This window comes from Micromesistius poutassou (assembly GCF_964030765.1).
Source record: "Micromesistius poutassou genome assembly, chromosome: 14".
Taxonomy (NCBI): Eukaryota; Metazoa; Chordata; class Actinopteri; order Gadiformes; family Gadidae; genus Micromesistius; species Micromesistius poutassou.
Window position 1 is genome coordinate 7,099,091 of NC_140284.1, and position 27,056 is coordinate 7,126,146.

At 44.0% G+C, this 27,056-nt stretch overlaps 3 protein-coding genes across 3 annotated transcripts in view; 2 read left to right on the plus strand and 1 right to left on the minus strand.

The window, feature by feature from the left end:
* The window catches only part of map2 (microtubule-associated protein 2), a gene marked incomplete at both ends in the record, with an annotated part of 32,576 nt that extends 21,840 nt beyond the window's left edge, over positions 1 to 10,736 (plus strand). Inside the window, 7 exons of the mRNA XM_084478911.1 lie at positions 879 to 1,029; positions 1,408 to 1,464; positions 2,294 to 2,610; positions 5,477 to 5,569; positions 8,933 to 9,014; positions 9,799 to 9,911; positions 10,524 to 10,736. Of these exons, the coding sequence (XP_084335037.1) occupies positions 879 to 1,029; positions 1,408 to 1,464; positions 2,294 to 2,610; positions 5,477 to 5,569; positions 8,933 to 9,014; positions 9,799 to 9,911; positions 10,524 to 10,736 (1,026 nt within the window). The remainder of the gene's footprint in view (positions 1 to 878; positions 1,030 to 1,407; positions 1,465 to 2,293; positions 2,611 to 5,476; positions 5,570 to 8,932; positions 9,015 to 9,798; positions 9,912 to 10,523) is intronic.
* Positions 10,737 to 13,163: 2,427 nt separating this feature from the next.
* myl1 (myosin, light chain 1, alkali; skeletal, fast) lies at positions 13,164 to 17,860 on the minus strand. Its single transcript, XM_084478529.1, has 6 exons — positions 17,631 to 17,860; positions 16,420 to 16,447; positions 15,269 to 15,412; positions 14,710 to 14,883; positions 14,125 to 14,202; positions 13,164 to 13,678 (listed from the first exon to the last, which is right to left on the minus strand). The coding sequence occupies exons 1-6, from the start codon at positions 17,760 to 17,762 to the stop codon at positions 13,650 to 13,652; spliced, it is 585 nt and encodes a 194-aa protein (XP_084334655.1). The 5' UTR covers positions 17,763 to 17,860; the 3' UTR covers positions 13,164 to 13,649.
* Positions 17,861 to 24,391: 6,531 nt separating this feature from the next.
* cps1 (carbamoyl-phosphate synthase 1, mitochondrial) overlaps positions 24,392 to 27,056 on the plus strand; it is a gene marked incomplete at both ends in the record, with an annotated part of 43,349 nt that continues 40,684 nt past the window's right edge. The window contains 4 exons of the mRNA XM_084478113.1: positions 24,392 to 24,514; positions 25,506 to 25,615; positions 26,406 to 26,550; positions 26,744 to 26,833. Of these exons, the coding sequence (XP_084334239.1) occupies positions 24,392 to 24,514; positions 25,506 to 25,615; positions 26,406 to 26,550; positions 26,744 to 26,833 (468 nt within the window). The remainder of the gene's footprint in view (positions 24,515 to 25,505; positions 25,616 to 26,405; positions 26,551 to 26,743; positions 26,834 to 27,056) is intronic.

Sequence of the window (27,056 nt, forward strand, 5' to 3'; positions counted from 1 at the left end):
ATACTTTGTGGAACTCTTTCCACACGAAAAAGGCTTTTTTTCCTCTCTAAAGTGACCATACCCTACACATGCATTGATTAACCAAGTTGCTGCTTTGGAATTGGAGCTGTTCGCTCCATTTCTGTTATCGATCCCCCACCCAACACGATTCCCTCCCCCTTCCAACATGGTCCTACAACCACCTACATGTTTACATATGGGGAATGAATGTTCTATGTGTATCCATTGTTGTTTATCTTTCTGAATCAGTTTGTCCCGCTGTATGGCAGGTGCATGTTTTTCATTCATAGATTCCGGATTTGAAATGTTTCTGTTGTTATTGCTGTGTCCATCTTTCTGTTATTTCTGTCTTTTGGGTGACATTTGTCCTGCACACATGGAATGACCATCATCGTGGTCATCATCATCATCATCCTCATCGTCTTCATGTTCATCATCGATCATCGGGCCACATCAGTGCCATGCCAAACGCTTGCAACCTACAAAGATCCCTTCACTGAAATCACGGGTGGTTAACAACCCTCCCCACCTGGCAGCTCGGCCAAGCTCCGCCTCCTCCTGCCAATCACCGTTGGCAAAGGACTTAGATAGGCTCCGCCCATCGTCAGCTGAGCCTCTAGTCTTCCCTTTGTCCCATAGAGTTTTAGGCAACAAGGTAAGCCTTATCAGGGAGGTAGTGGAATGTAGCCCAAAATAAAAACATGGTTATTATGAAGTTATAACCATGGTTGTCAATTTTAAATTGTTGAATCATTACCTCAGCATTTCCCTATACTTTCATCACATATTGTACACGTCAATGTACAGCTATAACAATGTGTGTGTGTGTGTGTGTGTGTCTTTGTGTGTGCGTGTGTTTTTGTGTGTTTGTGTGACAGGACGGAAGGTCATGCAGCCCAGAGAAGCCCGCCTCCGTGCCACGGCCGGCCTCCATCTTGACTCGCCACGGGCGCCACGGTGGCCACGACCAAGAGGAGAGCTCCACCTCCATCACCAGCTCGGGATCCACTGCTCCACGCAGACCCACCTGTAAGACCCAGCTGCTCCTCACTTATCCTCCTCCACCTCAGCTTCAGACTAGCGTTAAACAGTCATTGGGAAATACCTTTACGAGATCATCTTTCTGTATGTCTGTCAGCCTGTCTGTGCACTTGATCTGTGTGTGTGTGTCTCTCTCTCTCTCTTTCTCTTTCTCTCTCTCTCTGTCTGTCTGTCTGTCTGGCCTCCTCTTTGCCGCCTCACACTGGCCCTATTTTGCTTATATAAGTATTTTCACAACATATACTGGTGAACAGGTGGATAATGTCTAAAAGACAAACTCCCAAAGAGGAATGGCTTTGCGCTTGTCTGACTCCCCACTCCTCCCTCCTCCCCCCTCTCCCAATCCCCTTTTGTTTCCTCTTTTAGCGTTCCGCACCGAGATGAAGGCCGAACACCGGCTTGGACGCACCTCTAGCATGTCAGGTAGAGTCTCCATTGCTCATTCCCGCTTAACCTTCCGTAGACCTTCACTTCATCGTTTTATTTATTTATTATCTGGATCTTTTAAATGCTTGCATTTTATTTTTGAAATGCACCCTGAGATCATAGTATGAAATGACTTAAAGAGCGATGTGCTGGTCGTGATCCCGGTAATTGAGGTTGGGGAAAGAACGTTGCAAATCCATTTCCAAATGTGATGAGGGTTAAGCTTCTCAGACACACGTCGTATAATGCAACAGTGTCGGGGGCATTTCATATACAACATTGCTGATTATAACGCTCATACCCCCCCCCCCTTCCTAGATCTTTCAGCCTAAAACATTTGTGTATTTTATTCTCATAGTGTTTGAATTCAAGCAGAAACAGGCGGTTCACTCACTCTTTAATGCCACAGGGGACCCGGTTTTTGAGGGGGAAAGTACATTTCATTTTAACATGATGGTATCTTTTTGTTAAACAATAACAAGAGTTGGTCTCGTTTTGCACGCACAGCCCACAAAAACCTCACGATATGTCATGTCAAGCTAATTCACTCTATCCCTAGTTTCTAGAGCTAGAGTGAAGTAGACTCAATCTCATTCTAATGTACTCAAGCCATTACAAAAACAAGTCCAGCTATAATTCCAAGTGAAAAAATGCACACACAACAGAAATACATACTATAAAAAATGTATTATCGATTTTATAGACCCCCTTCCCTTAACAAACCTTGGGGGGATGCCAACCAGCAAGTGGCTGTTTTAAAGTCTGCCGTCGACCCAAACCCTTTTAGCTAAGCGACTCACGACATGCGCGCCGTTCTCCCAACCAGGCCTGGCGCTGGTGCGTTCCCGCTCGGCCCGCAGCGGCCACTCCACCCCCCGCACCGCCGGCTCCACGGGCGTCACCCCCGGCACCCCGCCCAGCTACTCCAGCTCGTCGCGCACCCCGGCCACGCCCCGCTCCCTCAGCCTCATCTCCCAGGAGCGCCGGGCGGTGACGGTGGCGGTGGTGCGCACTCCGCCCAAGTCCCCCGCCACCACGCCCAAGCAGCTGCGCATCCTCAACCAGCCGCTGCCCGACTTCAAGAATGTCAAGTCCAAGATCGGCTCCACGGAGAACATCAAGTACCAACCCAAAGGAGGGCAGGTATGCACCCGACCTCCGAGCCACCCCCCCCCCGCCCCCACACACAAAAAAAAGTGATGAAACGCTTCCTGTTGTGTTCCTTCCTTCTGTTTCTGTTCCAGACTCTTTCTCACACATGTTTATCTGTTTGTTCTCACGTTCTGCCAAAGTCCCCAGCTTCGGTTGTTGCCTGTGGCTTTAGCTTCCTACCTGCCTGTTCGTCTGACCTCTGTCCGTCCTAGCTTATTCCACCGTCATGGTACTGAGCTGCTCCTCCTCCTCCTCCTCCTCCTCCTCACCCATCCACTTGTCCTCACTCTGTGGGTAGCTGGTTGCACTTGCACTAGAACAAAGAACTGGTCTTTCTGGTAATTCAGCTGTGTGACCTTTCTACTTGCAGGGCTAGACTGTATGGTAATATATCCATAGCTGTCATAGTTTTTATTCTACCTTATACTTTGCCTGACATGCCTGAGGTTTTCCTCAGGTATGCCGCTGCGACCAACCCCGGTTAAGCGGTTTTGAAGATGAGGATGAGGGCCTGAGGATTTACTTCACTCCTCCTCAATATGGAGGCATATCGTAAATTAACTTATGGCCAGTCACTCATCCTTAGCTGTAATACATGTATCCTTAGCTGTAATACTACCAAAATAAATTCACAACACAAGCTACGATACACGGTATAGGTTTTACCGAGAGCATCTGGAAGCCCTTGCCTTTGCCTCTGTGTTTGCTTGATGTGGAGTTGAGGTATCACGGTGTGTGTCGATTCTGATCAGGCTGGGCTGTAGTATGTCACTGTGAGTGTGTCACTTACAAATAGTAAGAGTACGTCTGCTGTGACTCATTTCCCAGAACAGGCTTTTTTGTGTTTTGTTTGTGTGGATGTGTTCTTGGCAGACTAAACACGTTATGACAGCATTCTCTTTTGAACAAAGGAGGTGAAGAGGGACATTTGCAGCCCCCGTCCCCCTCCCCTCCCCTCCATGTGAGACCATCCTTGTCTTGCAAGTTCACATTGTGCTTCTCGCCTCGAGCTTCTCCATGAAGGCCTCTTCCAAAAGTTAAAAAAATGCTAGAACCAATTAGCATTATATAGGGAGGGAGTTTCAGTTCATGCAGAACAAGGAGCCCCGCAGCGTGAAGAATTACGAAACAATGGTGAAATCAAGGAAAGTGTGGAAATCGATGGAGCCATCCGAAAAATCTTTTTTTTTTATAACTAAAAAAAAAAAAAAATTATTCTGCAGGGAAAGCTTTTATCACAGGAGAAGATGTTTTTCCTTTACTTCAAACCAGAATCGGCAAGAGTAAAGAGAACAGTCAATTGGGTATTGAATCTGATTGGCTGGCCATCTTTGAACAATGCAAGGTCGTGTCCATATTAAGAAATCAGTTGCTACCCAGCCAGAACGCCGCAATGCTAATCAGTGCGGAACGCAAACTTTGAAATGGATGGTCTCACGAGGATACCCCCCCCCCCCCCCCAGCCCCCAACACCCAACGGCCCCTTCCCCCATTGTGTTCCTCAACATTTCCCCAGTCTCTTTAGTCTTCAGCCAATGACAAAGCCCCCAGGCAATATTTCCATTTTAACATTTAATCTGTTCTCTTAAGGCTTTGGCTCTGTGTTGTTTTGATAGAAAGACTCCGGAGTGGTCTTACATAACATGAATATTTTAGAGCACTCTGTAGCTTGTCTCTAGACTCTTAACACTTGACTCTAAACGCTACTTGGGTCTCTATGGCAGCTTTATTTGAAGACCCAGCCCCCTGAGAGGGATAGAGTGGCCTGTCTCTTGCTCTCACCTAATGTGTTATACTTTCAGATTCACGTTCATATGTGGTTGTTACGCCTTCTTTAGGCCGAAGATTATAAAAAGTCTAGTTGAATAGTCTACTTTGTTGGTTTGAAAATGTTCCAAATTCATTCCATGATTTTGGATAATGTTTCAGTTCTTTAAACATAATATAATAATCTACCACCTTTGGCTTAGACCATGTGAATTTTCACCGGATGCGTTTATAAACCATCCTCTTCCATGTCCAAATGAAATCTCCCTCCCGCTATCGACCTGGGATACGCTTGACGTCCTCTCCATGTCGAGATCAGTTCACAATCAAACTTTAGAACAAATGGAATCCAAGTGCACCACACATGACTCAGCAAACTGGTTTATTAAAAAATAGTCCTTCAATTGTGACAAAGGATGAGGCTCAATGTCAGTGTCTGGTCTGATTGATCACTAGGTTAGCAGCCCCCCTAGCCCCCATCCCTCCAGCTTACAGTTCCCTCTGTTATGTGTATATTGCACATATAGGCCCTGTTATAGACTGTTTCTCGCCTAGAACTAGCCAGCCCCCCTCCCCCCGCCCTAAACAATGACCTGTCCAATGATTGTGCTTGTAGAAGTGCAGGGGCCCCAATCTGCCAACCATGGCCAAACGTGGCGCCTGGTGGATCTGGAGGTCCGTGCTGCGTGTGGTCACGGTCACCCTGTATCTATCGGCCGCACACAGTGTGACCTGGACCAAAGACCCGCTGGTATACCTCCGTCCCCTGCTGCTCTTGACTCACTCCTGACACTGACTTCTTATTTATTATTAATGCTTACAAAATTCCAACTTAGTGAACTTCTTTTTCCCGAATGGATGCACAGATATTCATGTCATCTATCGTTTCACATTTTGCTACGCCATAACCCTGAATGTCCATTCATGTGTTCACCCTCCCAATGTACCCCCCTACCACCACCCCCACCACCACGCCCACCACCACCACAACCACCACCACCAGCACCACGGTTCACTAAGCAGCCATCACATCCATCTGCCCGTGTCTGTCAAGAGGCCCATCTCTATCTCTATCTGCATCTCTCCGTAGATGCAGATTTTAAACAAGAAGCTGGACTTCAGCCGCGTACAGGCAAAGTGCGGCTCCAGGGATAACCTGAAGTACACTCCCCGTGGAGGCAATGTATGTACCGCACCATCCCCCCCTTGTTCCCTCCCCTCCCCTCCCTCCTCTATCCCTCTGTTTCTCTTCCTCCGTTGAGGATGTGGAGGGCGAAGGGGCTCCCCCCCCAGAGAGAGAGTGGAGGAGTCCCTACGTTGTCACTCTGTTCGGCCCTTAGATCGTAGGTTCCTGCCAGGAAACCCCTGCTAGCTCCCATCCGACCTCCTCTGGCATGTATTTGCAAAAAGTTGAGGTGCCTTTAGGCAGGATTCCCTGTTAATCTAGCTTCAACACGCCGATGTTGCCCAGTATAGGTGGGTTCGGTGACCCCCGTTTAGAATGACATCTGTATTGTTCCAGCGTAGCTTTTATAGCTTTAGCACTGCCCCGTGATGTTTCTAAAGAAGTCCCATGCGTTTTCGCGAACGTGAAGACTGTATATGTTATATAGAATATGTACATACATAATGTGTCTGTAATGTTCGTGTTGCAGATTTAACTTATAATTGGCATTAAAAACGACTCTGCGAACTGCCATTCAAAACAACGTTACAAATAGGTTCTCCCCCTTAGGATCACAATTTCCAATGGCCCAGAGGCAGTTCCAGAGGCAGTTAAACATGTGTATCTCTGTTTTTACGGTTGTCCCCCCCCCCCAACCCCCAACATTTACAGTGAAGTTTCACCTTCATGTTGATCATTATGTTCTGAGCATTTGACATATGGTATATCTGTATTCACAGTCTGCTCTTGATGTTCTCATCAACTGCCCCACCACCATGTTTGCAGTCCGTCTGTTCTTTTAAATGAAAGAGGTTGTAATGCTTCATAAAAACATACATGTTGAAATCAACAGGCGGAAATCAAAGAAATATGTTAATCAATTGATCAAGTACTGCTTTTTTGTATGGTTGGGTTCACTTCTGTGCATTTTTTTACACAGCTTTCATTATCAGTGTACAGCTGTGTTTTGTGTTTATTACTACAGTATGGTTTTCTTCTTAAAAGGACAATACCACTCTGGGTGATCAAACCATCGTTACCGTCTCTCCTGGCTTCACCAAAACATCCGGCACCAATATCCTTAGTTGAAAATGACTTTCTTGTAAGGATTCGGCCGGACGGCATTTAGCGTGCGCGAGCCACTGCCAAAAATATAAACAATGGCTATATTTTACCTTTCGTCTTTTGGAATCAATGTGCGTCGGTCAGTAGGGAGTTTGTTGACAACATCATAGTAAAGTGCCATGCAAGCATCACAAAGACTAAGTGCTATATTTCTAGTGTTTACGTGGCAGGTGTGCACATGCCAAATGTTGTTAAGCAGAATCGGTACATGAAAGTCGTTTTGACAAATTATATGGGTTAAGGGGTTTTATTGAAGACGGTCACAATGGTTTGATCACCTATACCGGTACTGTCCTTTAAAATCAACCCTGAATTTAAAGCTCTTTTTCCACAGATCAATCTTCATTTATTTGACCATGAGGTTTTCTTTCTCTTTCCAAAGATTCATGTCCCGACAGTCTTTTACATGAGGGATTTGTTTTCAAAATATGTATCTGTCTGTGCTTCTGCTTTTCTCCGTCCGTGTCTCACTCCTGCTCCTTTCAACCAAAGGTAGAAGCACCCCATAGTATATCATTGCTGGTTCTGCAGCACTCGAGACATACTCATACTGTTGGCTTCATATAGTATGTCCATTCATTCATTAACTAACAAACATCCCAAATGTTTTGACCTCACTAAACTCACTTAGCTCTGAGGGATTTTATTCTTTATAGACTACTCTGGTGGGCAAACAGAGACTATAGTTACTACTCTCTCCTGAACAAAGACCATTATGAGCACAGGGACCTATAATGTGATTACAATTCCAAAGCCGAAATGTAATTGCATCTTTCACTTTGTGTGTTACTTTGCATTTTCCACATGTACCTCCTATTGGCTTCCACTTCAGTTGTAATGCCTTTGAATGAATTGGAACATTTTCAACTTGATACTACACTGGAAACCTCAGACAGCCTCAGTCAACGTTGACAATCCCTCTGATCAACAAGGGATTATCATATGTAAAACGGACGGTATCGTGTTCGTCATGCACCAATTGGATTGCACTGTTTATGTCTCACAACGTATCCTCCCAACACCACCACTTGGAATCTCATCCTGAGTGGCGGGATCACAGCCGTGTTCAATCTAGGTGTGAGAAACAAGGAAACTGTTCGTTTAGTGCTTCTGCTGTGCAAATGTTTGTGGTGTGTGTGTGTGTGTGTGTGTTTGTGTGTGTAAATCAAGTGATTTCCTCCAAGCCTCTTTTTCATTATGTTGTTTTCAGATTGGTAGCCCTCCCCACACTTCTTAGTGAGCACAGAGCCAGGAGCTTGGCGCTTTTTCGCCTCCAAGGTGGGGTTCGGTTAAGCAGAGCTGTTGTTCTGTTTGGTGTTGCTCGGATGGTCCATGGGACACACTGGTGTGTGTGTATGTGTGTGTGTGTGTGTGTGTTGGATCACACTGAACAAGAGCCAACTGTCAAGAACTCGGCTTCTCTTGTTCTTGTTCTTGTTTTGAAACACTGACTGATTTTGTGTCTTTCTACTCCGGCAGCCGGCACCTAGTTCAGTGTGACACGTTGGTATGGAGAACCACAAGACAGAACGTAATAAGGATGTTGCATCAAATAGAAAGCAGTAAAGGACATGTGGTTATTGCAGTAATTGCAGCTAGGTCACTGAACCTCAAACATTTCCCTCGCTGGTATATCATCTGCATTAGCGCCGAATACTCGCTCGCTCCCTGAATATGGTAGCAAATCTTGCATAAATGGATTAATTCATTTCTCTTTTCAGATCCACAGGGTGTGTGTTGGGACAGAAATTCAGCGGCCTCGTATTTAATGTGTGTCATTTCCCGGTCAAATATTTCATTTAAACACTATTCTCTCTCTCACTCTCTTAAGTTTTCAGTTTTTTTCTGTACATTCAGCAGGTTTTGCGTCCCAGCTTGTCAATCATTTGTTTGCGCTTGATGTATCCACAGTGTTTATGAGTAATTTGTATTTAACTATAGCAACTTAACTCTACAGTTAATTAACCTTCATTCAGTTATACATATTTAATACAATATTATGACAATGGGAAACAAAAAGACAAATGTAACGCTTTCTAATAGTTGGCTGTAATTATTCAACGGTACATTGCGCTGTTTTTTTAATTGTTCACCACTTACAGCAGATTTAGATTGAGCAGCAATCATGGCTGAGAACACCTTTATGCTCACAAAGCTATCACTGGCACGTCCAACGTTGGAGAACATCATGTGCAGAGAGTTTGTATGACCTTATTGAGAACTTCCTTTGGAATCTCCCCTCATCTTCCACTATAGGTCCAGATCCAGAACAAGAAGATTGACTTGAGTCATGTGACCTCAAAATGTGGATCCCTGGACAACATCCATCATAGACCAGGTAATGGCCAGGCGACATTTAAATTGTGCCATTGATCCAGAGAGAGAGAGAGAGAGAGAGAGAGAGAGAGAGAGAGAGAGAGAGAGAGAGAGAGAGAGAGAGAGATGCAGAGACTGGCTGGGTTTATTGGACTTCAGAAGTTCCTAAGTAGACTTAATAACATCCGTCTACTTTACCTCCCAGATTGTGATATATATATATATATATACTGTAATATATAATATCTGTGCTACAGCTCCACCTGCTGGGCTATTTCCAAACACTGTCATCATGACGTAACACTGCAAAAGGCAGAAGGTGTCCTTAAGTGTCATTGCATATAGCGTTATATTGCATTTATTTCCACAACAAACACAAGGCTAGGTGTGGGGAAATGTCACGGCAGCGTTTAAAAAGCAACAGCCTGACCGCTGTAGAATAGCTCAAGGCTGAAGTGGAGCACTGTTTCAGAGCGGCACTGTACAAGAGAATGTGCAGTAGTACAGTCCTGTCCGCCAGTCATGACATCATCCTTACTGCAGCGACCGGGGTTCGATTCCTGCCCGTGGTACTTTGCTGCATGTATTCCCCTCTCTTTCTCCACACCTTCCTGTCTTACTCACTCTACAATAAAAAGGATAAAATGTTACTGCTATGTTACTGCTTTAGCTTTCGATCGATAGTGTCCGTGATCATCATTTTTATACACTCGCACTTTCTATATGGTTCGCTGGTTTGCAGAGGCCTCAGTGTGTGTCCTTCCTAGTGTGTAACCTCCCTCGTCGTCCCTCCTCCTTCATACTAGGGGGCGGCAACATACGCATCGAGAGCGTCAGGCTGGACTTCAAAGACAAGGCCCAGGCCAAGGTGGGCTCCCTGGACAATACAGGGCAACCCATTGGCCGCGGTCCCTTCCTGGTAAGTGGCTCGACAAGGCATAACAGCAGACCACCCCCCCCCTCCTCCCAACCCTCCATCCTCCACTTAACCCTCAGGTCTTCCCACCACGTATGAACGATTCACAAAGAATTATATTCAATAAGAGAAACGTCAAAACTTAGGTCTATGGAAATGTCAAACCAAAACACAAACATTATCGTGCTGCTTTGCATTTTGGTCTGGGGTGATTCTATAAACTGTGTTTATGGAACACAGTTTTGTGTATGCTTGAACTTTATTCCGCCATTTGGAGGTGAATCTCCATTTGAAGGAGAACCAAAGCCCAACATCAATTTGTACATTGGTTGGCATTGTAGACTACGCCCTCTATAGGTCAAATGTATGCTACTGCATGCATAACCTGGGATTGGCTGATATAGTTACCAGTACCTGCTGAATAAGCGTTGATGCTCCGTCATTGAAACCGATTTGGAAAAACCGCAAGCATTTTTCAAAGGCCGGCTCAGGCTGGACACTGGACACAATCGGTGTGACTCTGGCGTCGCCATTTCCTGAGAAACGTCGAGCCGATTTATTATCATGATCTGACCCCCATTTCCTCCCCCTGCCCGCCCCTCCCCGCCCTCACAGATCGAGAGCCACAAGGTGATGTTCCAGGCCAAGCCGCGGGACCCCGGTGCGGACATCGTGGTCACGTCGCAGTCGGAGGGCGAGGGCGGCGAGGGGGGGTCCCCAGGGGGCCGCCAGCTCTCCTCCTCCGGCAGCCTCGACATGCTGGAGTCCCCGCAGCTGGCCACGCTGGCCGAGGACGTCACCGCCGCCCTGGCCAAGCAGGGCTTGTGAGCCACCGTAGGTGCACCACCCGTCCCCCCCAGCCCACCCATACCCCAATCGCCCTCACCCCCCCCCCCCCCCCCCGGCCCCGACCTCCACCACCTCTCTTCTTCCGGAACACCACTGACAAAACAGGGCACCGCGTCGACGAAAACAAACCCTCCTCACCGCCAAGATCTGCCAAGACCACGCAGCCAACCGTCACTTCTCACGGCCAGCCACGAATACCCTCCACAAACTACACCGCTCTCTGATTACCCACAGCTCTTACTAATTAACCACCTGCTTCTGCGTCCGTCCCGCCATTCAAACACACACACACACACACACACACACACACACATACACACACCTGTTAAAAAAGTGAATCAATCTTCACAACTACGAGACGACAGGAAGGATTCCACCATCTTTCGCTTCCTCTATTTTCCTACCCAGTCCGACCCAGTGCGCGTTGGCCCTTCCATTTTGGTATATTTTCACTACGATTGTCAATAGAATAGTCCGGTCTCCGAGCACTGGTCCGAGACCTGCTCACCGCGGTTCGCATGGAACAGTGTCCAGGGGAAGCCAGGTGGGAGCTCCGCAGGTCCGGGATCAGTGCTTGGGAACATGCTGCGGTGCTTTTTCTTCGCTACACACTAATTAGACACGTCAATGTGACCACCAATCCCTAGCAGCACGTATTATTTAAAATGTGCATGGATGCCAGACACCTGTCCCCCCCGTCCCCTGTCGCAAAAGAATCAAGTATTCTTACCATCATTCGTAGATTATATTTAACTAATATATATATATATATATATATATATATATATATATACATGTATAAAACACAACTTATTTGACACCTCCATCTTTTGAAATTGATTCAAAAATGAAACGATTGGATAATTGTCTGGTAACTGTGAGATTGCATTGAAAGTTCAAAATTGCTATAAAAAAAAACAAGTCCATGATATGCAAGCATGTATCGGCTCTTGTAGAAAAGAAGCTATTTTGTACTTCAAAGTATAACAATCATTTGTTTATTTCCTGAAATAATTGGATAAAAAAAAGTATTTTTTGTAGTTTTTAGCCGTTTACAGTGTGCAAGCAGGCCTCCTAGAAATGTGCTGTGCTTGTGTTTTTTTCCACTTGAGAACCAAACGTAAGAAAAAGAATCCATCACCCCACACATATCACTTAGGAAGAAAAACAAACAACCAATAACGGCTAAAGAATATATGTGTCTTTCAAACTGTGATGCCTTGCAGAGTGACTCCGATTGCTGTAGATGATTGTTTCCTAGGCGCGAGAGGATTGGATGGTGTATGTATCGGGGCATGATAGTGTAATGGCTACGGGGTTCAAACAGGTACTGGGTTGGATCCTCACTGTTCACGGTATACCTGTAGTAGGCATCCTAGTGCCAGATGCCCCAACCCCTACCTGCTCCTTAAGTACATGTATCTGAATTCCCTGTAGGTCGCTTTGGATAAAAGTGTAAATAGAATGGATAGTGAGGACCCCCCCGACTGCACGACTATCCCGGGCAGGCTGTCATCGGGCCCATAAGAAGGGGTCTTTTGACTAGACAGAACACAAATTGGACCTGAGATTCAATGGGGAAAGTCTCTGGAAACTGTGCGCGTGTTTTGAGTTTTTGGAGATTTCAAGCTGTTTTTGTTTTGTTTTTGATATAAGGATGCTACTGTGTCGGACTGTTTCGTGGCAATGCGTATAGGGTAAGAAAGAAAACGATGGGAGAAAACAAACAAAAAACGCATTAAAAAATGACATTTTCATAAAAGAAAAGAAAAATGACAAAAATGGGAATACTCCTCTATCATATGTTAGGACGTGTTAATCTAGTTTTCTTTTTCCGCTTACACTTTTGTGGTACATCCTGCCTCCTTCCCCAGCTCTTAGACTCCTCACCTGCTAGTGTTTGTTTGCTTCTGTGTTTTTTCTGCATTCCCTTTATTCCTGTACTGCCAACCCACCCTACAGCAACTGTAAATGTATTTTAAAGGTCAAGTTGATGTATGCAGTTTTTCTCCTGTTGATATGACACTAGGTAAAGCAATTAATAACAATAAAATAAGGACAAAAACTGATATTGGAGTGCTGTCGTCATTTTAGTTTAAAAAAAAAAAACAATATCTGTATATTTTTAAGTAAGTCCAGATTAAGTCCAAGCACACAGCCCGTTGTCAGGAAAGACGCAAAAAGTACAATTTCCAGTCCAAAATAGATTTGAGTCTGAAGCAAGCAGAAGCATAGAGCCCCCCTAGGTAAGCACCATGTGTGCTTGGCTCCGTGAAACCAATGGGATTCTATTTCCTTTTTTTAAGTCCGGCTACAAATATGAACCTGTCTTTTACTTCTTAGTACCATGAGCATTATGTACAACCAAGAAAAAAACACACCAAAAAAACTGGATTAAACTAAAACTGGAGTTTGTGAAAAGTTTATTTGCGAAACAGCAGAGGAGAGTATACTATAACTTAAGGGGGTGGGTTAGGACGTTTTATGTTGATTTGAACAGCAGGTCCTGGACCAAGCCAGCGACTTATGGTCATCGTTGAGCCCCTCTGCCCCTCCCCTCCCCTCCCCAAACACACCTGTGCCTGGTCTCCTAACGTGTACTAGAATAACGCCTTCCAAAGGAGCGAGGAAGAAGAGGGGAATGAAGAAGAGCCGATGGGGTGAGATGAGGTGAAATGCATGGAGAGCACCGATCGAACAAGAGAGAGGAGGAAGATAAAGAAGACAAAAAAGTCTATCCAAACAAAACAAAATAAAACGAGTGACATCTCAGAGTCCTTTGTTCCCTCCCCCCCTTCCCTAGTTCCCCTGGGGCAGGGGTGGGCAACAGCGAGTAGATGCCTCGACACCATGGGGTCTGCAACATGAAACCATGCTCCGTGGACGGGGTCCTTAAATAGACATGATGTGTTTGACGAAGGCTGAACACCAGACCGCAGCCGAAGGAGAAGGAGGTATGGGAAATGGGGGTTGTGGGTGAGAAAAGAAAGATGGAAAGGTTTTAGATCTTTGACCTTTACCTCAAATCATTCTGAAGAGAGTATTCAAATATCGTTTTGTTATTTTTTTAAGATTATGAATATGTGTACAATGAAACCCAGGGATTACTTTCTTTTAACAAAAGTGAAAATGTTTTAGGTGAAACAATTTTATGGGTAGTTAAGTATTATTATTAACATATTATAAATCAATATATTATATATGACATATATATATATATATATATATATATTATAAGTTAAAAGTTAATACATGGGCTACATGTCATTGTCAAAGTGGAGTACAGTTAAGGTATGGAAGATATTTAGATGGTATTTAAAAACAAAGTTTTTATGAGTTAATAAGTGGAGTGGATCTTGAGACTTACACTCGTAGTTGATGCAGCCGTTCTCGTCCTCCTGTCCCTGCATAAGAGCGTCAATCTCGACCTCACTCATCTTCTCGCCTATAGGGGGCGACACAACATGGAATGATTAAAGCGTGGTGCTATGTCACCATAACCTTAACATACATTACGTCTTTAAAAAGAGTATCCAACAAATGTAATACTTCAATAGGCAAAAAATATACTACTTTAATAGGCATCAAGTAAAGTAAAGTAATACAATACGGTTTTGTGATACAAAACCATATTGTATTACATTTTGTTCAATAAATACAAAAAATTATATTTTTTTATATATAACTACCCATAAATCGTATTATATGACATTGATATAGGTGTTTTGAGGGTAAATCCAGAACTGGAGCCTAATTAAATAGTTAATAATATATTAGACTTAACAATAAATAACTAACATATTATATATAATTAATATATCTAAATCTTATATTGGCCTGAAAGGCCATAGGATTATTCTGTTATTGTTTGCGTGTTGCTTTCACCAATTGTTGTTCTGGTGCGTATCAATTCAATAATTATCATTAATATCATCATGATGACTGTACTCACCAAGTGTTGACAGCACGATACGCAGCTCAGCGCCCATCACTGTGCCGTTGCCCTCCTTGTCAAATACGCGCAGACCCTCAACGTAGTCGTCCAGTGTTCCCTTGTTGGGGCTGTTGACGATGGTCTGCATCATGGGCAGGAAGCCCTCGAAGTCTACCCTCTTGCTGTTGTACTCTGTGGTGGAAGAACAATGTCCAACGGGGTGTTTTCAGAGAAAGACGTCAAGCAGGAATAATGGTAGAGTGAGACTTGATGCCGCACATTGTGTACATTTCGGAACCACACGGAATGAAGCAAAAAATCATATCTGTATCTGTGGTGTAGGTAATTGCAATGACTCAAATGAAGGGCATGTGATGATGTCACCTGCACTCATTTCATTGTACATGTAGTTAATTTTTAGATGGTGCCAAATGACTTGCTTTTGGCCTTATCCCCAAAGAATTCGAGTTTTGTATTTATTCACGTTAAAATGTCATCATGTGCATCAAAGTAGGCCAATATATGCAACAAGGTTCCTCTCTACTGAAGACACCCTTCGTCCCCTGGTGTCTCCTACCTTCGTCTGAGGGGTTTCCCAGGATGGCCTTCACCTCCTTGTTGGTGGGGTTCTGTCCCAGGGCGCGCATGATGTCGGCGATCTGGTTGTAGCACACCTTGTTGTCACCCACCCTGTCGAACAGGCCGAAGGCCTCCCTGTAATCTATCATGTGGGCAGAAGAGACAAGAGAGTCAGAATTTGCGTAACAAAAATACCTATACAGGCTGTAGCCTATCACTGCTAAGGCCTAATAGCTTCCAAATTGGATCAAATTGGCAATAATCCACAAAATAGGAAATTAATATTCCTAATTGGGGTATGAACAGGCCTACAAACGGTTGGAGTAGTGGACTCTAAACTGTAGGTGGCTGATGCAACTCATGTCTGACCTGTCAGTTTGACCTAGACATGAGTATACTTGGAGGTGAGTTATGGTTTTGTGGGTGAGGTGGAAGGAAGGGACAGGGGTTGCAGTTAGATTTGTTGAATGTGTATTTTGTAGAAGCCGACAGGAATCAAGAATGAGTGTGATAATAACAAGCCGTTGAAATGGGTTGAATGCCATCGCCGTAGCCTTGACTTCCGAGTTTGTGTACACAAGCATTAGGCGTATCATATAAAGGAGGCTTCTTTATTAGCCTGTGCTGCTCAGCTGTCGCTCTCTCTCTCTCTCTCTCTCTCTTTCTCCCTCTCTCTTTCTCTCTCTCTCGCTCTCTCTCGGGTCGCAAGGACAAGGGTCCCTATAAAAGGACCGCCTTGGAATTGATAAACATAGCTGGGAACATGAGCCCCCTCCTTTTAAAGGCAGGTGCTCCCGCATGACCTGGGTAATGGAAGGGAATGCTGACCGCAGCATATACAAGCTGACGACGGGATGGCTGAGGGGCAGTCTACACCCCCCCCCCCCCCCCCCCACACCGCAAATACTATGGAAATACAGTCTGTTCCTGTATTCATTTCATTCAATTACCGTGTCATGAATGAATGGCATAGCATTACGATAATTAGCCCGTCCCTCTGTTTCTAGTCAATGCCATTTTCGTCATACCACACGTCACTAAAATTAATTGTTTGATTGTTTTATTTTTACTAATATTATTATTGAGGGTACCAGGTCACCAACAGTTGAATGAAAGTATGCATGATATATTATGAAAAAGTGTACTCACCGTCCATCTGGTCTGGGGTGAATTCCACCTAGAGACCAATGCAACATATCCATTAAGTCAGGTATGCTATGGAACTGTAATTATTACATCAAGGGGTAGCATAGTGACACTACTTGAAAATTCATGGCGATAGTGATGGACCCACGCAAATATATACATGCGTGTGTGTGCGTGTATATGTGTGCGTGTGTTTGCGCAATTGCGCGCCTCTGATGTAGGCCTATAGGCTGCATACAAATTAAGACTAGCAAAGATCTCACTGATGGTTTCAGCGATTTCATGCCCACTGTGAAGTCATGAGATTTCACAAATAATGGACTTTAAGTGATGCACATTAGACCGTCGTGAGAGAGGTTAGTTTTACCCTACTGATGATGTGTGACAGTCAAAATAGGCTGATTGTAGTTATACAAACAGTTATGCAAACAAACCAAAAACCAAAGAAATCTAAGAAATATGTTGGGTGATCTAAGATAATATCTGAGATAACTTGTTGTTTTCCATAACAAGTTATCTGTGGCTTCATCCACATCACGCCACTCAACACTCGGTGGGACGGTGACATGTGTGCGCATGACGCGCCGGTTCGGTAGATCTGACAGAAGTCTGGATCGAGTGTAATCCTGACTTAAGGTAACGTCTTTGCCAAATTTAGCTTTATAGTCAGATGGAGGTAACTGATACGTGGAGGTCCATCTTAAGGTACAGTAACATCTCCTCATTTGGTGCCACTTAAGCAGTCGGCCTTTTTGTCCCCGTTCATTTAGTCCAATCACAAGACGCGATGGGTGTGGTTAAGGTCGAAGTGGGCTGCGACGCCTCACTGAGCCACTAGCCTTGGTGCTGGGCAGGCCTACTGGGTAGTCCCACTGGGTACCCATGAGCCGCACTTGATGTAATCGGTGCACCATCAGGGCCAATGAGTGCGTGCACCTCCAGCAAAACGTGTGCCACCTCATTGCAAATAAAACGTTCAGAATCAACTTCAATATATTACAGTTAAAATATGCCACCGATATAACACAAACGGTAAATAGTCCATTAGGCATATTCACACCATCCTACTCATCATCATCATCATCATCATCTTGTTCATCATCATCAGATAACCTTTTTCCACAGATCCAGTTTTTGTTCTGAACCGTTTTAGGGTACCTATGTCCTTCTCATGTGTATCAACGCTGACCTGAGTCCATAGGGGGGCTTCTTACCTTGACGGCGGACAGGTCCACGGTCTTTACTACAGGTGCGGGTGCGGGCTCGGGTGCGGGCTCGGCCTTCTTTGCGGGCTCGGCCTTCTTGGCCGCGGCTGCGGGAGCCTTAACGTCCTTTTTGGGTGCCATTTTTCTGTGTTATGAGTCTAGGTTGGACCTGACAAGAAATTCCCGTTTGAGGTTAGGGCACAAGAGTGGAGGGGACTCGGAGCAGGGAATTGTCTTCTGGGCGTATATATATGGGGCATGTTGCTCGTTACCTCCGTCAAAGAAGTCGTTGTGAGTGGATTGGACGGCGCATGGAAAGGGGAGGGGAGGGGGTACCCGGTACCCCTCTGTAAATAGCGTTGGAGCCGTCCTTACTCCACATAGGTCTTCTGTTTATTTTGCCATATATCTAGCCTGGGAAAAAACATTTTACGATCCAAAGGTTGATTTAGGTCATTTGGCAATTGCGGTCCCCTCTCGGTGCAACATTTGTGTGCCAAATTACGCACCGCCTTAACGCAAAGATTGCGCATGTGTGTGGAATATTTCATGGGCTCATTGATAGTTAGTTCATAGGTAAATTGATTTGATAACGTATCTCCACTTTAGACATTTACAACGGTTAATACAAGGTCAAAGCTAATATCCATCCCCTTAAGCATTCGAACGTAATCCCATGTAAAACTTTCCTATAAATGGTACATGCGTTATGGAGACATTTCAATGCGGTTACGCGCCGATCTAGTGACGACGCTACCGTTATTCCAGAATCGCAATGGATTTTGCATCATATTTGTAACGAGTGTGTGTAAAGTGTAAGCAACTCCCAATACATACTGCGTATTCTAAATTTAAACAGTGCAATTTGTTTACCATGTAAGACTGTCTCTATTCACCCTAAGCATATGGGATCTAGGGGAGTGGAGAATTAGGAGAGACAAGGGTCAAATTTAGAATTTACCCTCTCATGGTCATATGTTTAGAGCACTATGTATGGTCATCCTTTAGGTTTAACTGATATGATTTCAAATCAAATTAGTTAGTAGTTTCATCAGTAGTTTCAATCAAATTAGTTTCAAAACTACAAATTGCCATAGTTGTTCTTTAAAAGGTGAAAAAACACCAATAAACAATTCATTGTCATAATGTTGTTGTATTTGAGAATACACCAGTGTTGGTGGAATGCGTGTAAGCAGGCCTTTAGAACAGGTAATCCTATCTATATATGTATATATATATATATATATATATATATATATATATATATATATATATATATATAATTATTCATTTAGCCAAAGCCTTGGTGTTTTGTTGGAATCAACAAAAGCAGAATGCATGCAATACGTTTTGAGCCTCTATAGGGCATTATTTCAACCACTGTCGATCTGTCATTGACTGTAACCCGACAGTGACCCTGACCACCACCACCTTGATTTCTGTGGTAGATGTGGAGGATCAAGAGGGGAATTAATGAATCCAGTGGGCCCTTCAGCTGCTGATGCCAGTAACTCCGGCAGGACTAAGACCACACATTCTGCCCGCTTTCATTCTTATCTATATCGGTCCCGGTCATGGACCCTCCCCCTTCCCCCCTCCCTTCCTCTCCGCCCTTCCTCTCCTCCCCAGACCCATGTATATGAGGATAGAAGGTACTGGGAAAGATTCCTCATGACTTCGAAGCTATTTCCCTCTGAGTGGGACGGAAGGGGGGCTCAGCTGTCTCTCTCTCTCTCTCTCTCTCTCTCTTTTACACACACACACACACACACACACACACACACACACACACATGCACGCACACATGCACGTACAGGGGCAACCTTGCCCCATTTTTTTCTTTCCGCACCTGTCTCCCCCAAGTCTTAATGTTTTCCCCGGCCTCACCGAAGCAGTAGACCAAGAAGATCTTATTCACTGCTGTTTTCTTCTTGTTTTGATTTATTTTACAGTTGATCATACGCTGTTTCAATGCCCCAAGCTGAATACACTTATATTCATAATACAGAAAGAAAAAACAATGAGAAAGGAGGAAGCCAGGTCAATTACGGTGGCTAACTGGTATCCTCAAGAGTCACCAGGGCTGTGAAACACTTAATCATACTGGCATGTTGTCCTTCCAAGTACTGCATCAGTGAATTGAAGTAATCTGCACTGGGACTCTTGAGCAAACAACTTTTCCTTTTAATAACACCGGCTAGTCCGCCACCAGACGCAAAAGCTGCATTACGTTCACATGAGGTCAAAACGAAATCTAAAGGGAGCTAGTGGCTTGACTGTACATTAAAACCAAGGGCATGGCAGGTCTGCACCCAGGAGGGAGGTAGATTGTTGGCATATCACTTTCAGTAATTACTGCTCACAGCCAACCGTTATTGTACAGTTGGCAGGCAATTGGCTGTGCCAGGGGAAGCAAAATAACACAGCTGAGAGGTCAATGTCTGTGCCCTGGGAGTACGGAAATGTGCATGGAAAAAAGGAATGCTCTTGAAATTGAGGAATGGCATAACATGGTTCTGCTCAAAACAAGGGTGACAGCCTACCACACAGTAATATCAGTTAAGAGAAGGATGGGGAAGTCTGGATGGGGAGATGCACAATTTGAGATGCAAATCTTTTTTGGGGGAAGAATTGTCTTCATATTTTGTATAAATATTCCGACACAATAATTTTATTCTGAAAAACATACCACAGCAGGCACTAACTATAAACTGTTAAGCCGGAGGCACAGATGGCTCAAATGACTCGAATGCCGGGCCGCGATCAAAGTTCAAGTATTTGAACTTTGGCGTGAATTTTGCTTGATATTGAATCACTCTGGCGAGGAAAGTTTGCGGTTCGCACGGGCAACCTCACCCAAGGAGAATATTCGCTTTGCTTTTGGTGTGAAGGCACCATGTGGAACGCCGCCTGTTTTGGCTGGTTCATGGTTTTCTGTCTTTTTCTTTTGTGTGTATTTGAGCAGAAAAGTTACACCATCACCTACTGGCCTTACTACACCATTTTCACTCTATGTTACGTTCTGTGTATTCAGTTCTGAAAACGTTGTCTGTGGATGCAAATCTTTTTAGAAATTGCGGAGGAAAAACTTTTGTTTGAAAAGCCTCCAGCGTCGTGTAGACAGGGCCCAAGATCTTCCTTTTGTTGATATTCCTGCCTCTACTGTGAATAAAATGTTTTACTGTAACTGTGGAGTGTTCGTGTGTGTGGGTGATGGCTGGTTTAACCGGTGCACATTGATTCCTAATGTGCAATAGGTGTACAGCCTCACCCAGCCCCTGAGTCCAATCAGTCTGACTTGGGCCAGGTGGGGCTGCCTAAACCAACCATCATCCACACACACACTCCACAGTCACCTTCTGCAAAGGGTTGGGGCCACATACTGTACATGACTCCCCATTGGAGATGATAGTTTGTGGTGCTAGATGATAAAGGTCTCATCATTGTGAATCCAGGAAATCGTTGTGTCTATACACACACCATATCCTCGTTTGCCCAGACAATATGAGTTGTGCCGTTTACATTTCAAGATGATGTGCACCACAGAAATAAGTTCTCATCTCTATGCTTCATCAGGGTGAAGCACAATTGACGAAAGAGGCGCAGTTCCTCTTTCTAGTTTGAAAGTGTAGCCCAGTGAATGTGTAGCCCAGAGTGTATCCTATCCTTAAGACAGCAGACGCTCTAAACCCACTGGCCTTTTCCCCATATATGTTTGTGTGCCAAAGAAATGAGGTGAGTGGTCAAAGTGAGTTTGATTGATGTTCCCAAAGGATACATACAAATATATGCATAAAGGCCGCCAGAAAAGCTTCTGAGATGACTAGAGAGTACAATTAGGATTCTCCCCCCCACCCCCGCCACCCACAGCCCCCGTTGATTCCTTCATTCATTGCATGTCACCATCACTGCCTCCACCAACCCCCGCCCACCCTCAACATCCAAGCACTCCAAAAAGGAATGAAGCTGTAACTGAGCCTGGAGGGACAGATGGGACCTATTTATACCCGCCTCCGTAGAGGTGTGAAGTTTCTTGGGATTTCAGCGCGTGGGGGCCATGGCTCCTTAAGGGGGGGGTGATCCAGTCTCTATGGCCCGCACACTAACTCTCTCACTCTCCTGCTCCCTCTCTCTTTTGCCAACAAATTTGCCCACAGGGTCAGACAGCGACTGAGTTGGGACTTGGCAAAATCCAACCTATATAGTCGCTGGCCTTTTTTGAGCGTGACTCTGCATCAGAACCCAGAGAGAGAGAGAGAAGTTGGAGATGCTGTCTGGCAGCCTCGGCCCATCCATGACTTGGAGATTGCTAGAGATCGTTTTGACATAGCGCTTGAAACCCGCTATGAGGGCTTACCCCAAACATTGAAAATATTTTGGCAGTTTGTTTTAAGCTCCTCGCAGGGAAACTATTCACAGAGGGACACACGGGGAGTAGCATCCAAAGGACAAACTTTTACTCTTCACTGTCCTAAAATGAGTTTCTTAGGCCAGATATTATTTTGTATTGGCTTCAGATACGATACTTACTTGTTGCTTTGTATTGCCAGTTCAATGCCTATTTATCATGCTTACATATAACATGCTTTTTCAGGTTCTGTTTGAATAATATGGAGAATGTATGCAAATCCTGACCTCAAAAACTTGTTTTTTTACTTTGCAGGTAAAATATATACCTCTTAAACATGGCAGGGGGACATTTTACAAAAAATCACAGCACCTGATGCTTAAACTGTCATATTGTAATATTTCTATAGCATCCTTTCTCAAGTTGGAGAGCTGGCAAGAAGATGAGAATAATCCCAGATGAATATATCTTTAGGACTGCGGCCGTCTCCAGTTTGCACTGGGATCTCTGACAATGCGGAGTCCATTTCACTGTTAACAGACGATGGTCCTCATGAGGTCATAGGCCAGCCAATGGGAAAGTGTTTTTTAAAAGTCACTTATCACAGCCTCCCAGTCCTACAGAGCCATGTAGCACACTGGCATCCCCAGACATCTTTCCATCTTACGTGAGTGAATTATTTTGGATAGCAAGTGCTGCTTTCGGGGAGGGGGTTTTACTTTCTGAGAATAGCAACAGACAGCCCTAGTCATTAACTGGCCCCGCCCACACGTGTGTGTTTCAAACACTAATGACAATAAAGATCGTCATGTCCTCAAAACATTTAAAATGAAATGAATACTAATTGCCAATTTGCCAGGATATTTTACAAGACACAAAACATTACTCATCATTAATTGATTATAATAAATAGGGAACTTATTTGTATTGTATGTATTATGTGTGTGTTAATTAATAGTTTTCATTCATGTTGCTTACATTGGCGTTATTGTATTATTGTATTAGTGGCATAAAGTTATCAGTGGCCTTTTTATTTTATGGACATTTGAGTGAAGACATAAATCAATCAATCAATCAATCAATCAATCAATCAATCAATCAATCAACCAATCAACATCCTATTCATGGCAGGTAGCTTGGAAACAACTATAGCCTATAAAAGAACAGGACACGACATACAGTATCAATCATACATCATTGAACATTAGCAACATGAACACATGGATTTAAAGGCTGACTTGTGGTGGACCGCTTGACTTTGGCATATATACTTTTAACATGTTGATATTTTAACCGTTACTACACTTACTCGTGTAGATCAACTGATGAAACTGTATTGTTTTCTGATTGAGGTAATATCAGAAAACGTCCACTGGAGGTCATAAGTGCACCATGGACCATCGGAAAAAGTGTTCCGATTGTTGAAAATGAATCAGAGGTTGACTGGTTCTACGAACAAAAAATAACGAAAAATGTTCGTATCAAAATCGTGTTCATATAAGAGTGGGCCTAACAATTAAATAATATAAGTTTGATTTAAATCCTGTGTAGCTTTTGGACCCCTGGTTTAGTTTTTGTATAATAGTTATCTTTCATCACGTTGTTTATTTTAGACCCATGCATTTTTATGTATGTATTGCCCCAATAGCCCTATCACGGCCAGTTGGTCGGTGGCTGGGTTTGTTCTAATGTGATCCATACAAGCAGGTCCCGTTACAAAGAGAATGTGCTCAAAGTGCTGAACCAAGCAGTCTGCAGGCAGAGTCTTCCAACTGAAGGCCCTTTTGTACAAGATCAGCACATAGTGGCACCAGCTCTAATCCCACTTCATAAAGACCATTGTCAGTTTTCCAGGCAGTCACCGAGCCAACACTGATAATAAATCAGGTTAGACTTATGTGAAAGTAGGTAGAACTTTAGGCCGACACAAATCAAACCAATCAAAAATCACAATTACAAAAAAATAATCCTTCTCTAATAAATCAGACATGTTATTTCAAACGGGTTAGTAGATAAGAGTTTATATATAACCCCAATGCTCATGAATATTGAATATTGTAATAAAGTCGTTCGCCAGATAAACGAGGTTAACGGTCTGTCGAGTTTAAGAGCTTCCTATTTGTTATGGGCTCTTCGTACCAATCACAAAGATGGGTGCCGTAAGCGATGAGAAAGACAACCGGCCACCACCACAGAGATCACTTTGTGGTTACAACAACTACGTAGTAGTACCATCGTAGTACACGCGGGGCGGCGCGGATTCAATTCTCGTTCATTGAGCCTAATTCTCACAGCACTAGGCTAAATTCTCGTTTAACTTTGTACATAGTTTAGCGCAAGTTTTGAAAGCATTGCGCTCCACTCCAAGCGTCCTGACTCCGTCGTTGACAGCGGTTCAGTATAGTTCTCTCCACGAAATAATATGACAAAAATCCTGCTCGCTTACAACGTTGTGAAATCCCTCCGGCATGGATGTCTCGTTGGCAAAAGGCTGGGGAAAACCAGCTCATGGATGCGCTCCTGCACCAAACTTTTCAGTGTGAAGGTAAATTAGTTCATGCAATCGTTCCGTATTGTGTCATTTGTCTGGTTATTATAGGATTTCCTGAGCAGCCAGGAAAAGACAGCCTTTGCGGTGTGTTTTTCTCTTATTCTACCAAGGCAGGACTACCCCTGTCATTCATAAAAGTTTAAGTAGTATCGCTATGTGCTGCAGATGTGCTGTGGACAACGTGCCCAAAGTAAATGAGCCTGAAACAAGTTTATTCAGTTAGAGGCTATCCAGACGGGTCATTTCTCAGTAAAGTTTTTTTACACGTGTGGTTGGTGGATGTTTTTCTAGTGGTATTGCATCATTTAGACTAGACTAGACTTCACAGGTTAGCTGACTTAACTGCTAGTCCACCAATAGACGGGTTTTATCCACAAAAGTTAACATTTTATTTGATTATATTTTTCATCTGATAAATTAACCTTACATTACATTCAGCATCTTGTACATCGGGACTTCACATCGCAGTCTGCTTCCATTTTGGAAGCATTAATGAGCATTGCAGGCCCCGCGCTGTGTGGGTGCATTAGGGGGCCTGGTCCCCCCTGCGCCTATCCCAGATAGCCTGACAAGCTCCAGATTCCAATGGTCCCGTACGCCCTCCCGCTGCCAGTGTCGCTTGTCCTGGGTCCGATATGGACCCAGGACAAGCTTGTGGTTAAACAGGCACTTTGTGGTTAAACAAGAACTTGCAATTATAGACGTGACCATAGGCAATTGTATATGCTCCTCGTCACAATGTGATGTGAGTATTCATTTATATCATTCAGCAATATATACCTATGGACTGATTACAGTCAGTGAGGTCTCCCAATTCAGACTTGCATTGGAATGTTATTATAATGTTAGGAGTAGGCTAAGGTTTTCTTGTTCTTTGCTGAGTAATTAATTGAGAAGTGATTTTACCATTATGGGGAGACATTTTCTCTCTCTATTTCTCTGTCTCTTTCTTCCTTTCTCTTTATCTTATTTCCATCTCATCCAGGCCCAGACGGCCCATCTGGTACTAGAGGATGGGACAAGGATAAAGGGATACTCATTTGGGCATGATGGTTCCGCTGCTGGGGAACTGGTGTTCAACACTGGCCTCGTTGGGTAAGAAGACAATCAGAGAGCTGGCCAATCAATACAATATCATTTAAAATGCGATATCCCCTTTGCTACAAAGCCTGTTATAATCTCCAATACGATGACATCATATGTATTTTGTGATAGGGGGCCATACCTCAAAAGTATCGCTGTAAATATGTGTGTGCCATTATTGTGCATAAGGTTCTGGTTTGATGCTGCTCATGTATGAGATATATAACCCACAATATTACAATGAAACGTTATGTTAAAGCAAACACTGTGGAAGATTAAATATGCTTTAAATATGTCCACTTTTGCTTGCTTTATTCTCCGACCGGAATGAGCATCCATTTTGACAGACTCTACCAGTTTTTTATTGACAGAAGTGTTGACGTCCATCTTTACAACCCTAGTGATTTTACCCAAACCCCTGCTTGCTAAAGAAGCTAATCCCCTACTGCTAGACAATGAGGAGGTCACATGCTAACCTCTGCATGTGTTCAGAAGCCTGTGTTAGGGGACAAGCTTGTGCAGTGGCTAGGCCGGTTCTTCTATTCCCTGCCCAAATAGTACTAGGTTTGAACCACAATCATCAGTATTTTGGTTTGGATAAAAGCGTCATCCAAATGAACAAATAGTAGATATTACATTTTGCTTTACCTTTTTACCAGCTTTTATATTGTATCTTATTATACATTTGTGTATTTCTTAAATCACTTTTGGCACTTTCTCTATTGTAAAGTGATGTAGGATAGTGATGCCACGTTGCTATGAAATCTTGTCTAGCCCTTGTACTCCCCTGTTTACCAACCAGGTATCCTGAGGCACTGACAGACCCTAGCTACAGAGGCCAGATCCTGACCCTTACATACCCCATAGTAGGGAACTATGGGGTCCCCAACACCCAGGAGCTGGATGAACTGGGCCTCAGGAGAAACATGGAGTCTGAGCGCATCCAGGTCACTCACATGCACTAAAGCGTTGTCTGAAAAGGCAACACTTTAGAGACCTATATTCAGATTTTGAAGGCTCTGGTCCTATTATTGGCTAATTTACCCAAGTTGGATGCTTGATAATCTTGACTTTTTGATAGATAAGATCACAGTGTACAAGAGCACAGCAATAAACCACACATATGCTTTTGGTCTTTAGGTTTCTGGTCTACTGGTGCAAGATTACAGCCATGAGTACAGCCACTGGAACTCTGTAAAATCCTTGGGACATTGGCTTCAGGAGGAGAAGGTAATTTGACTAGACATGTCACCGCATGTGCCCTTTCTGCATGAGCAGACTCGCTGTGGGCCCCAATATTCTGTGAGTTTGCTTCCATGCAAATGCAAGCAAATGCTTTATTGATCCCCCTGCTGATCCCTCTGGGGATCAATAAAGTATATCTATCTATCTATCTATCTATCTATCTATCTATCTATCTATCTATCTAATGAGCGAGGAAGGCAGTCGTTTT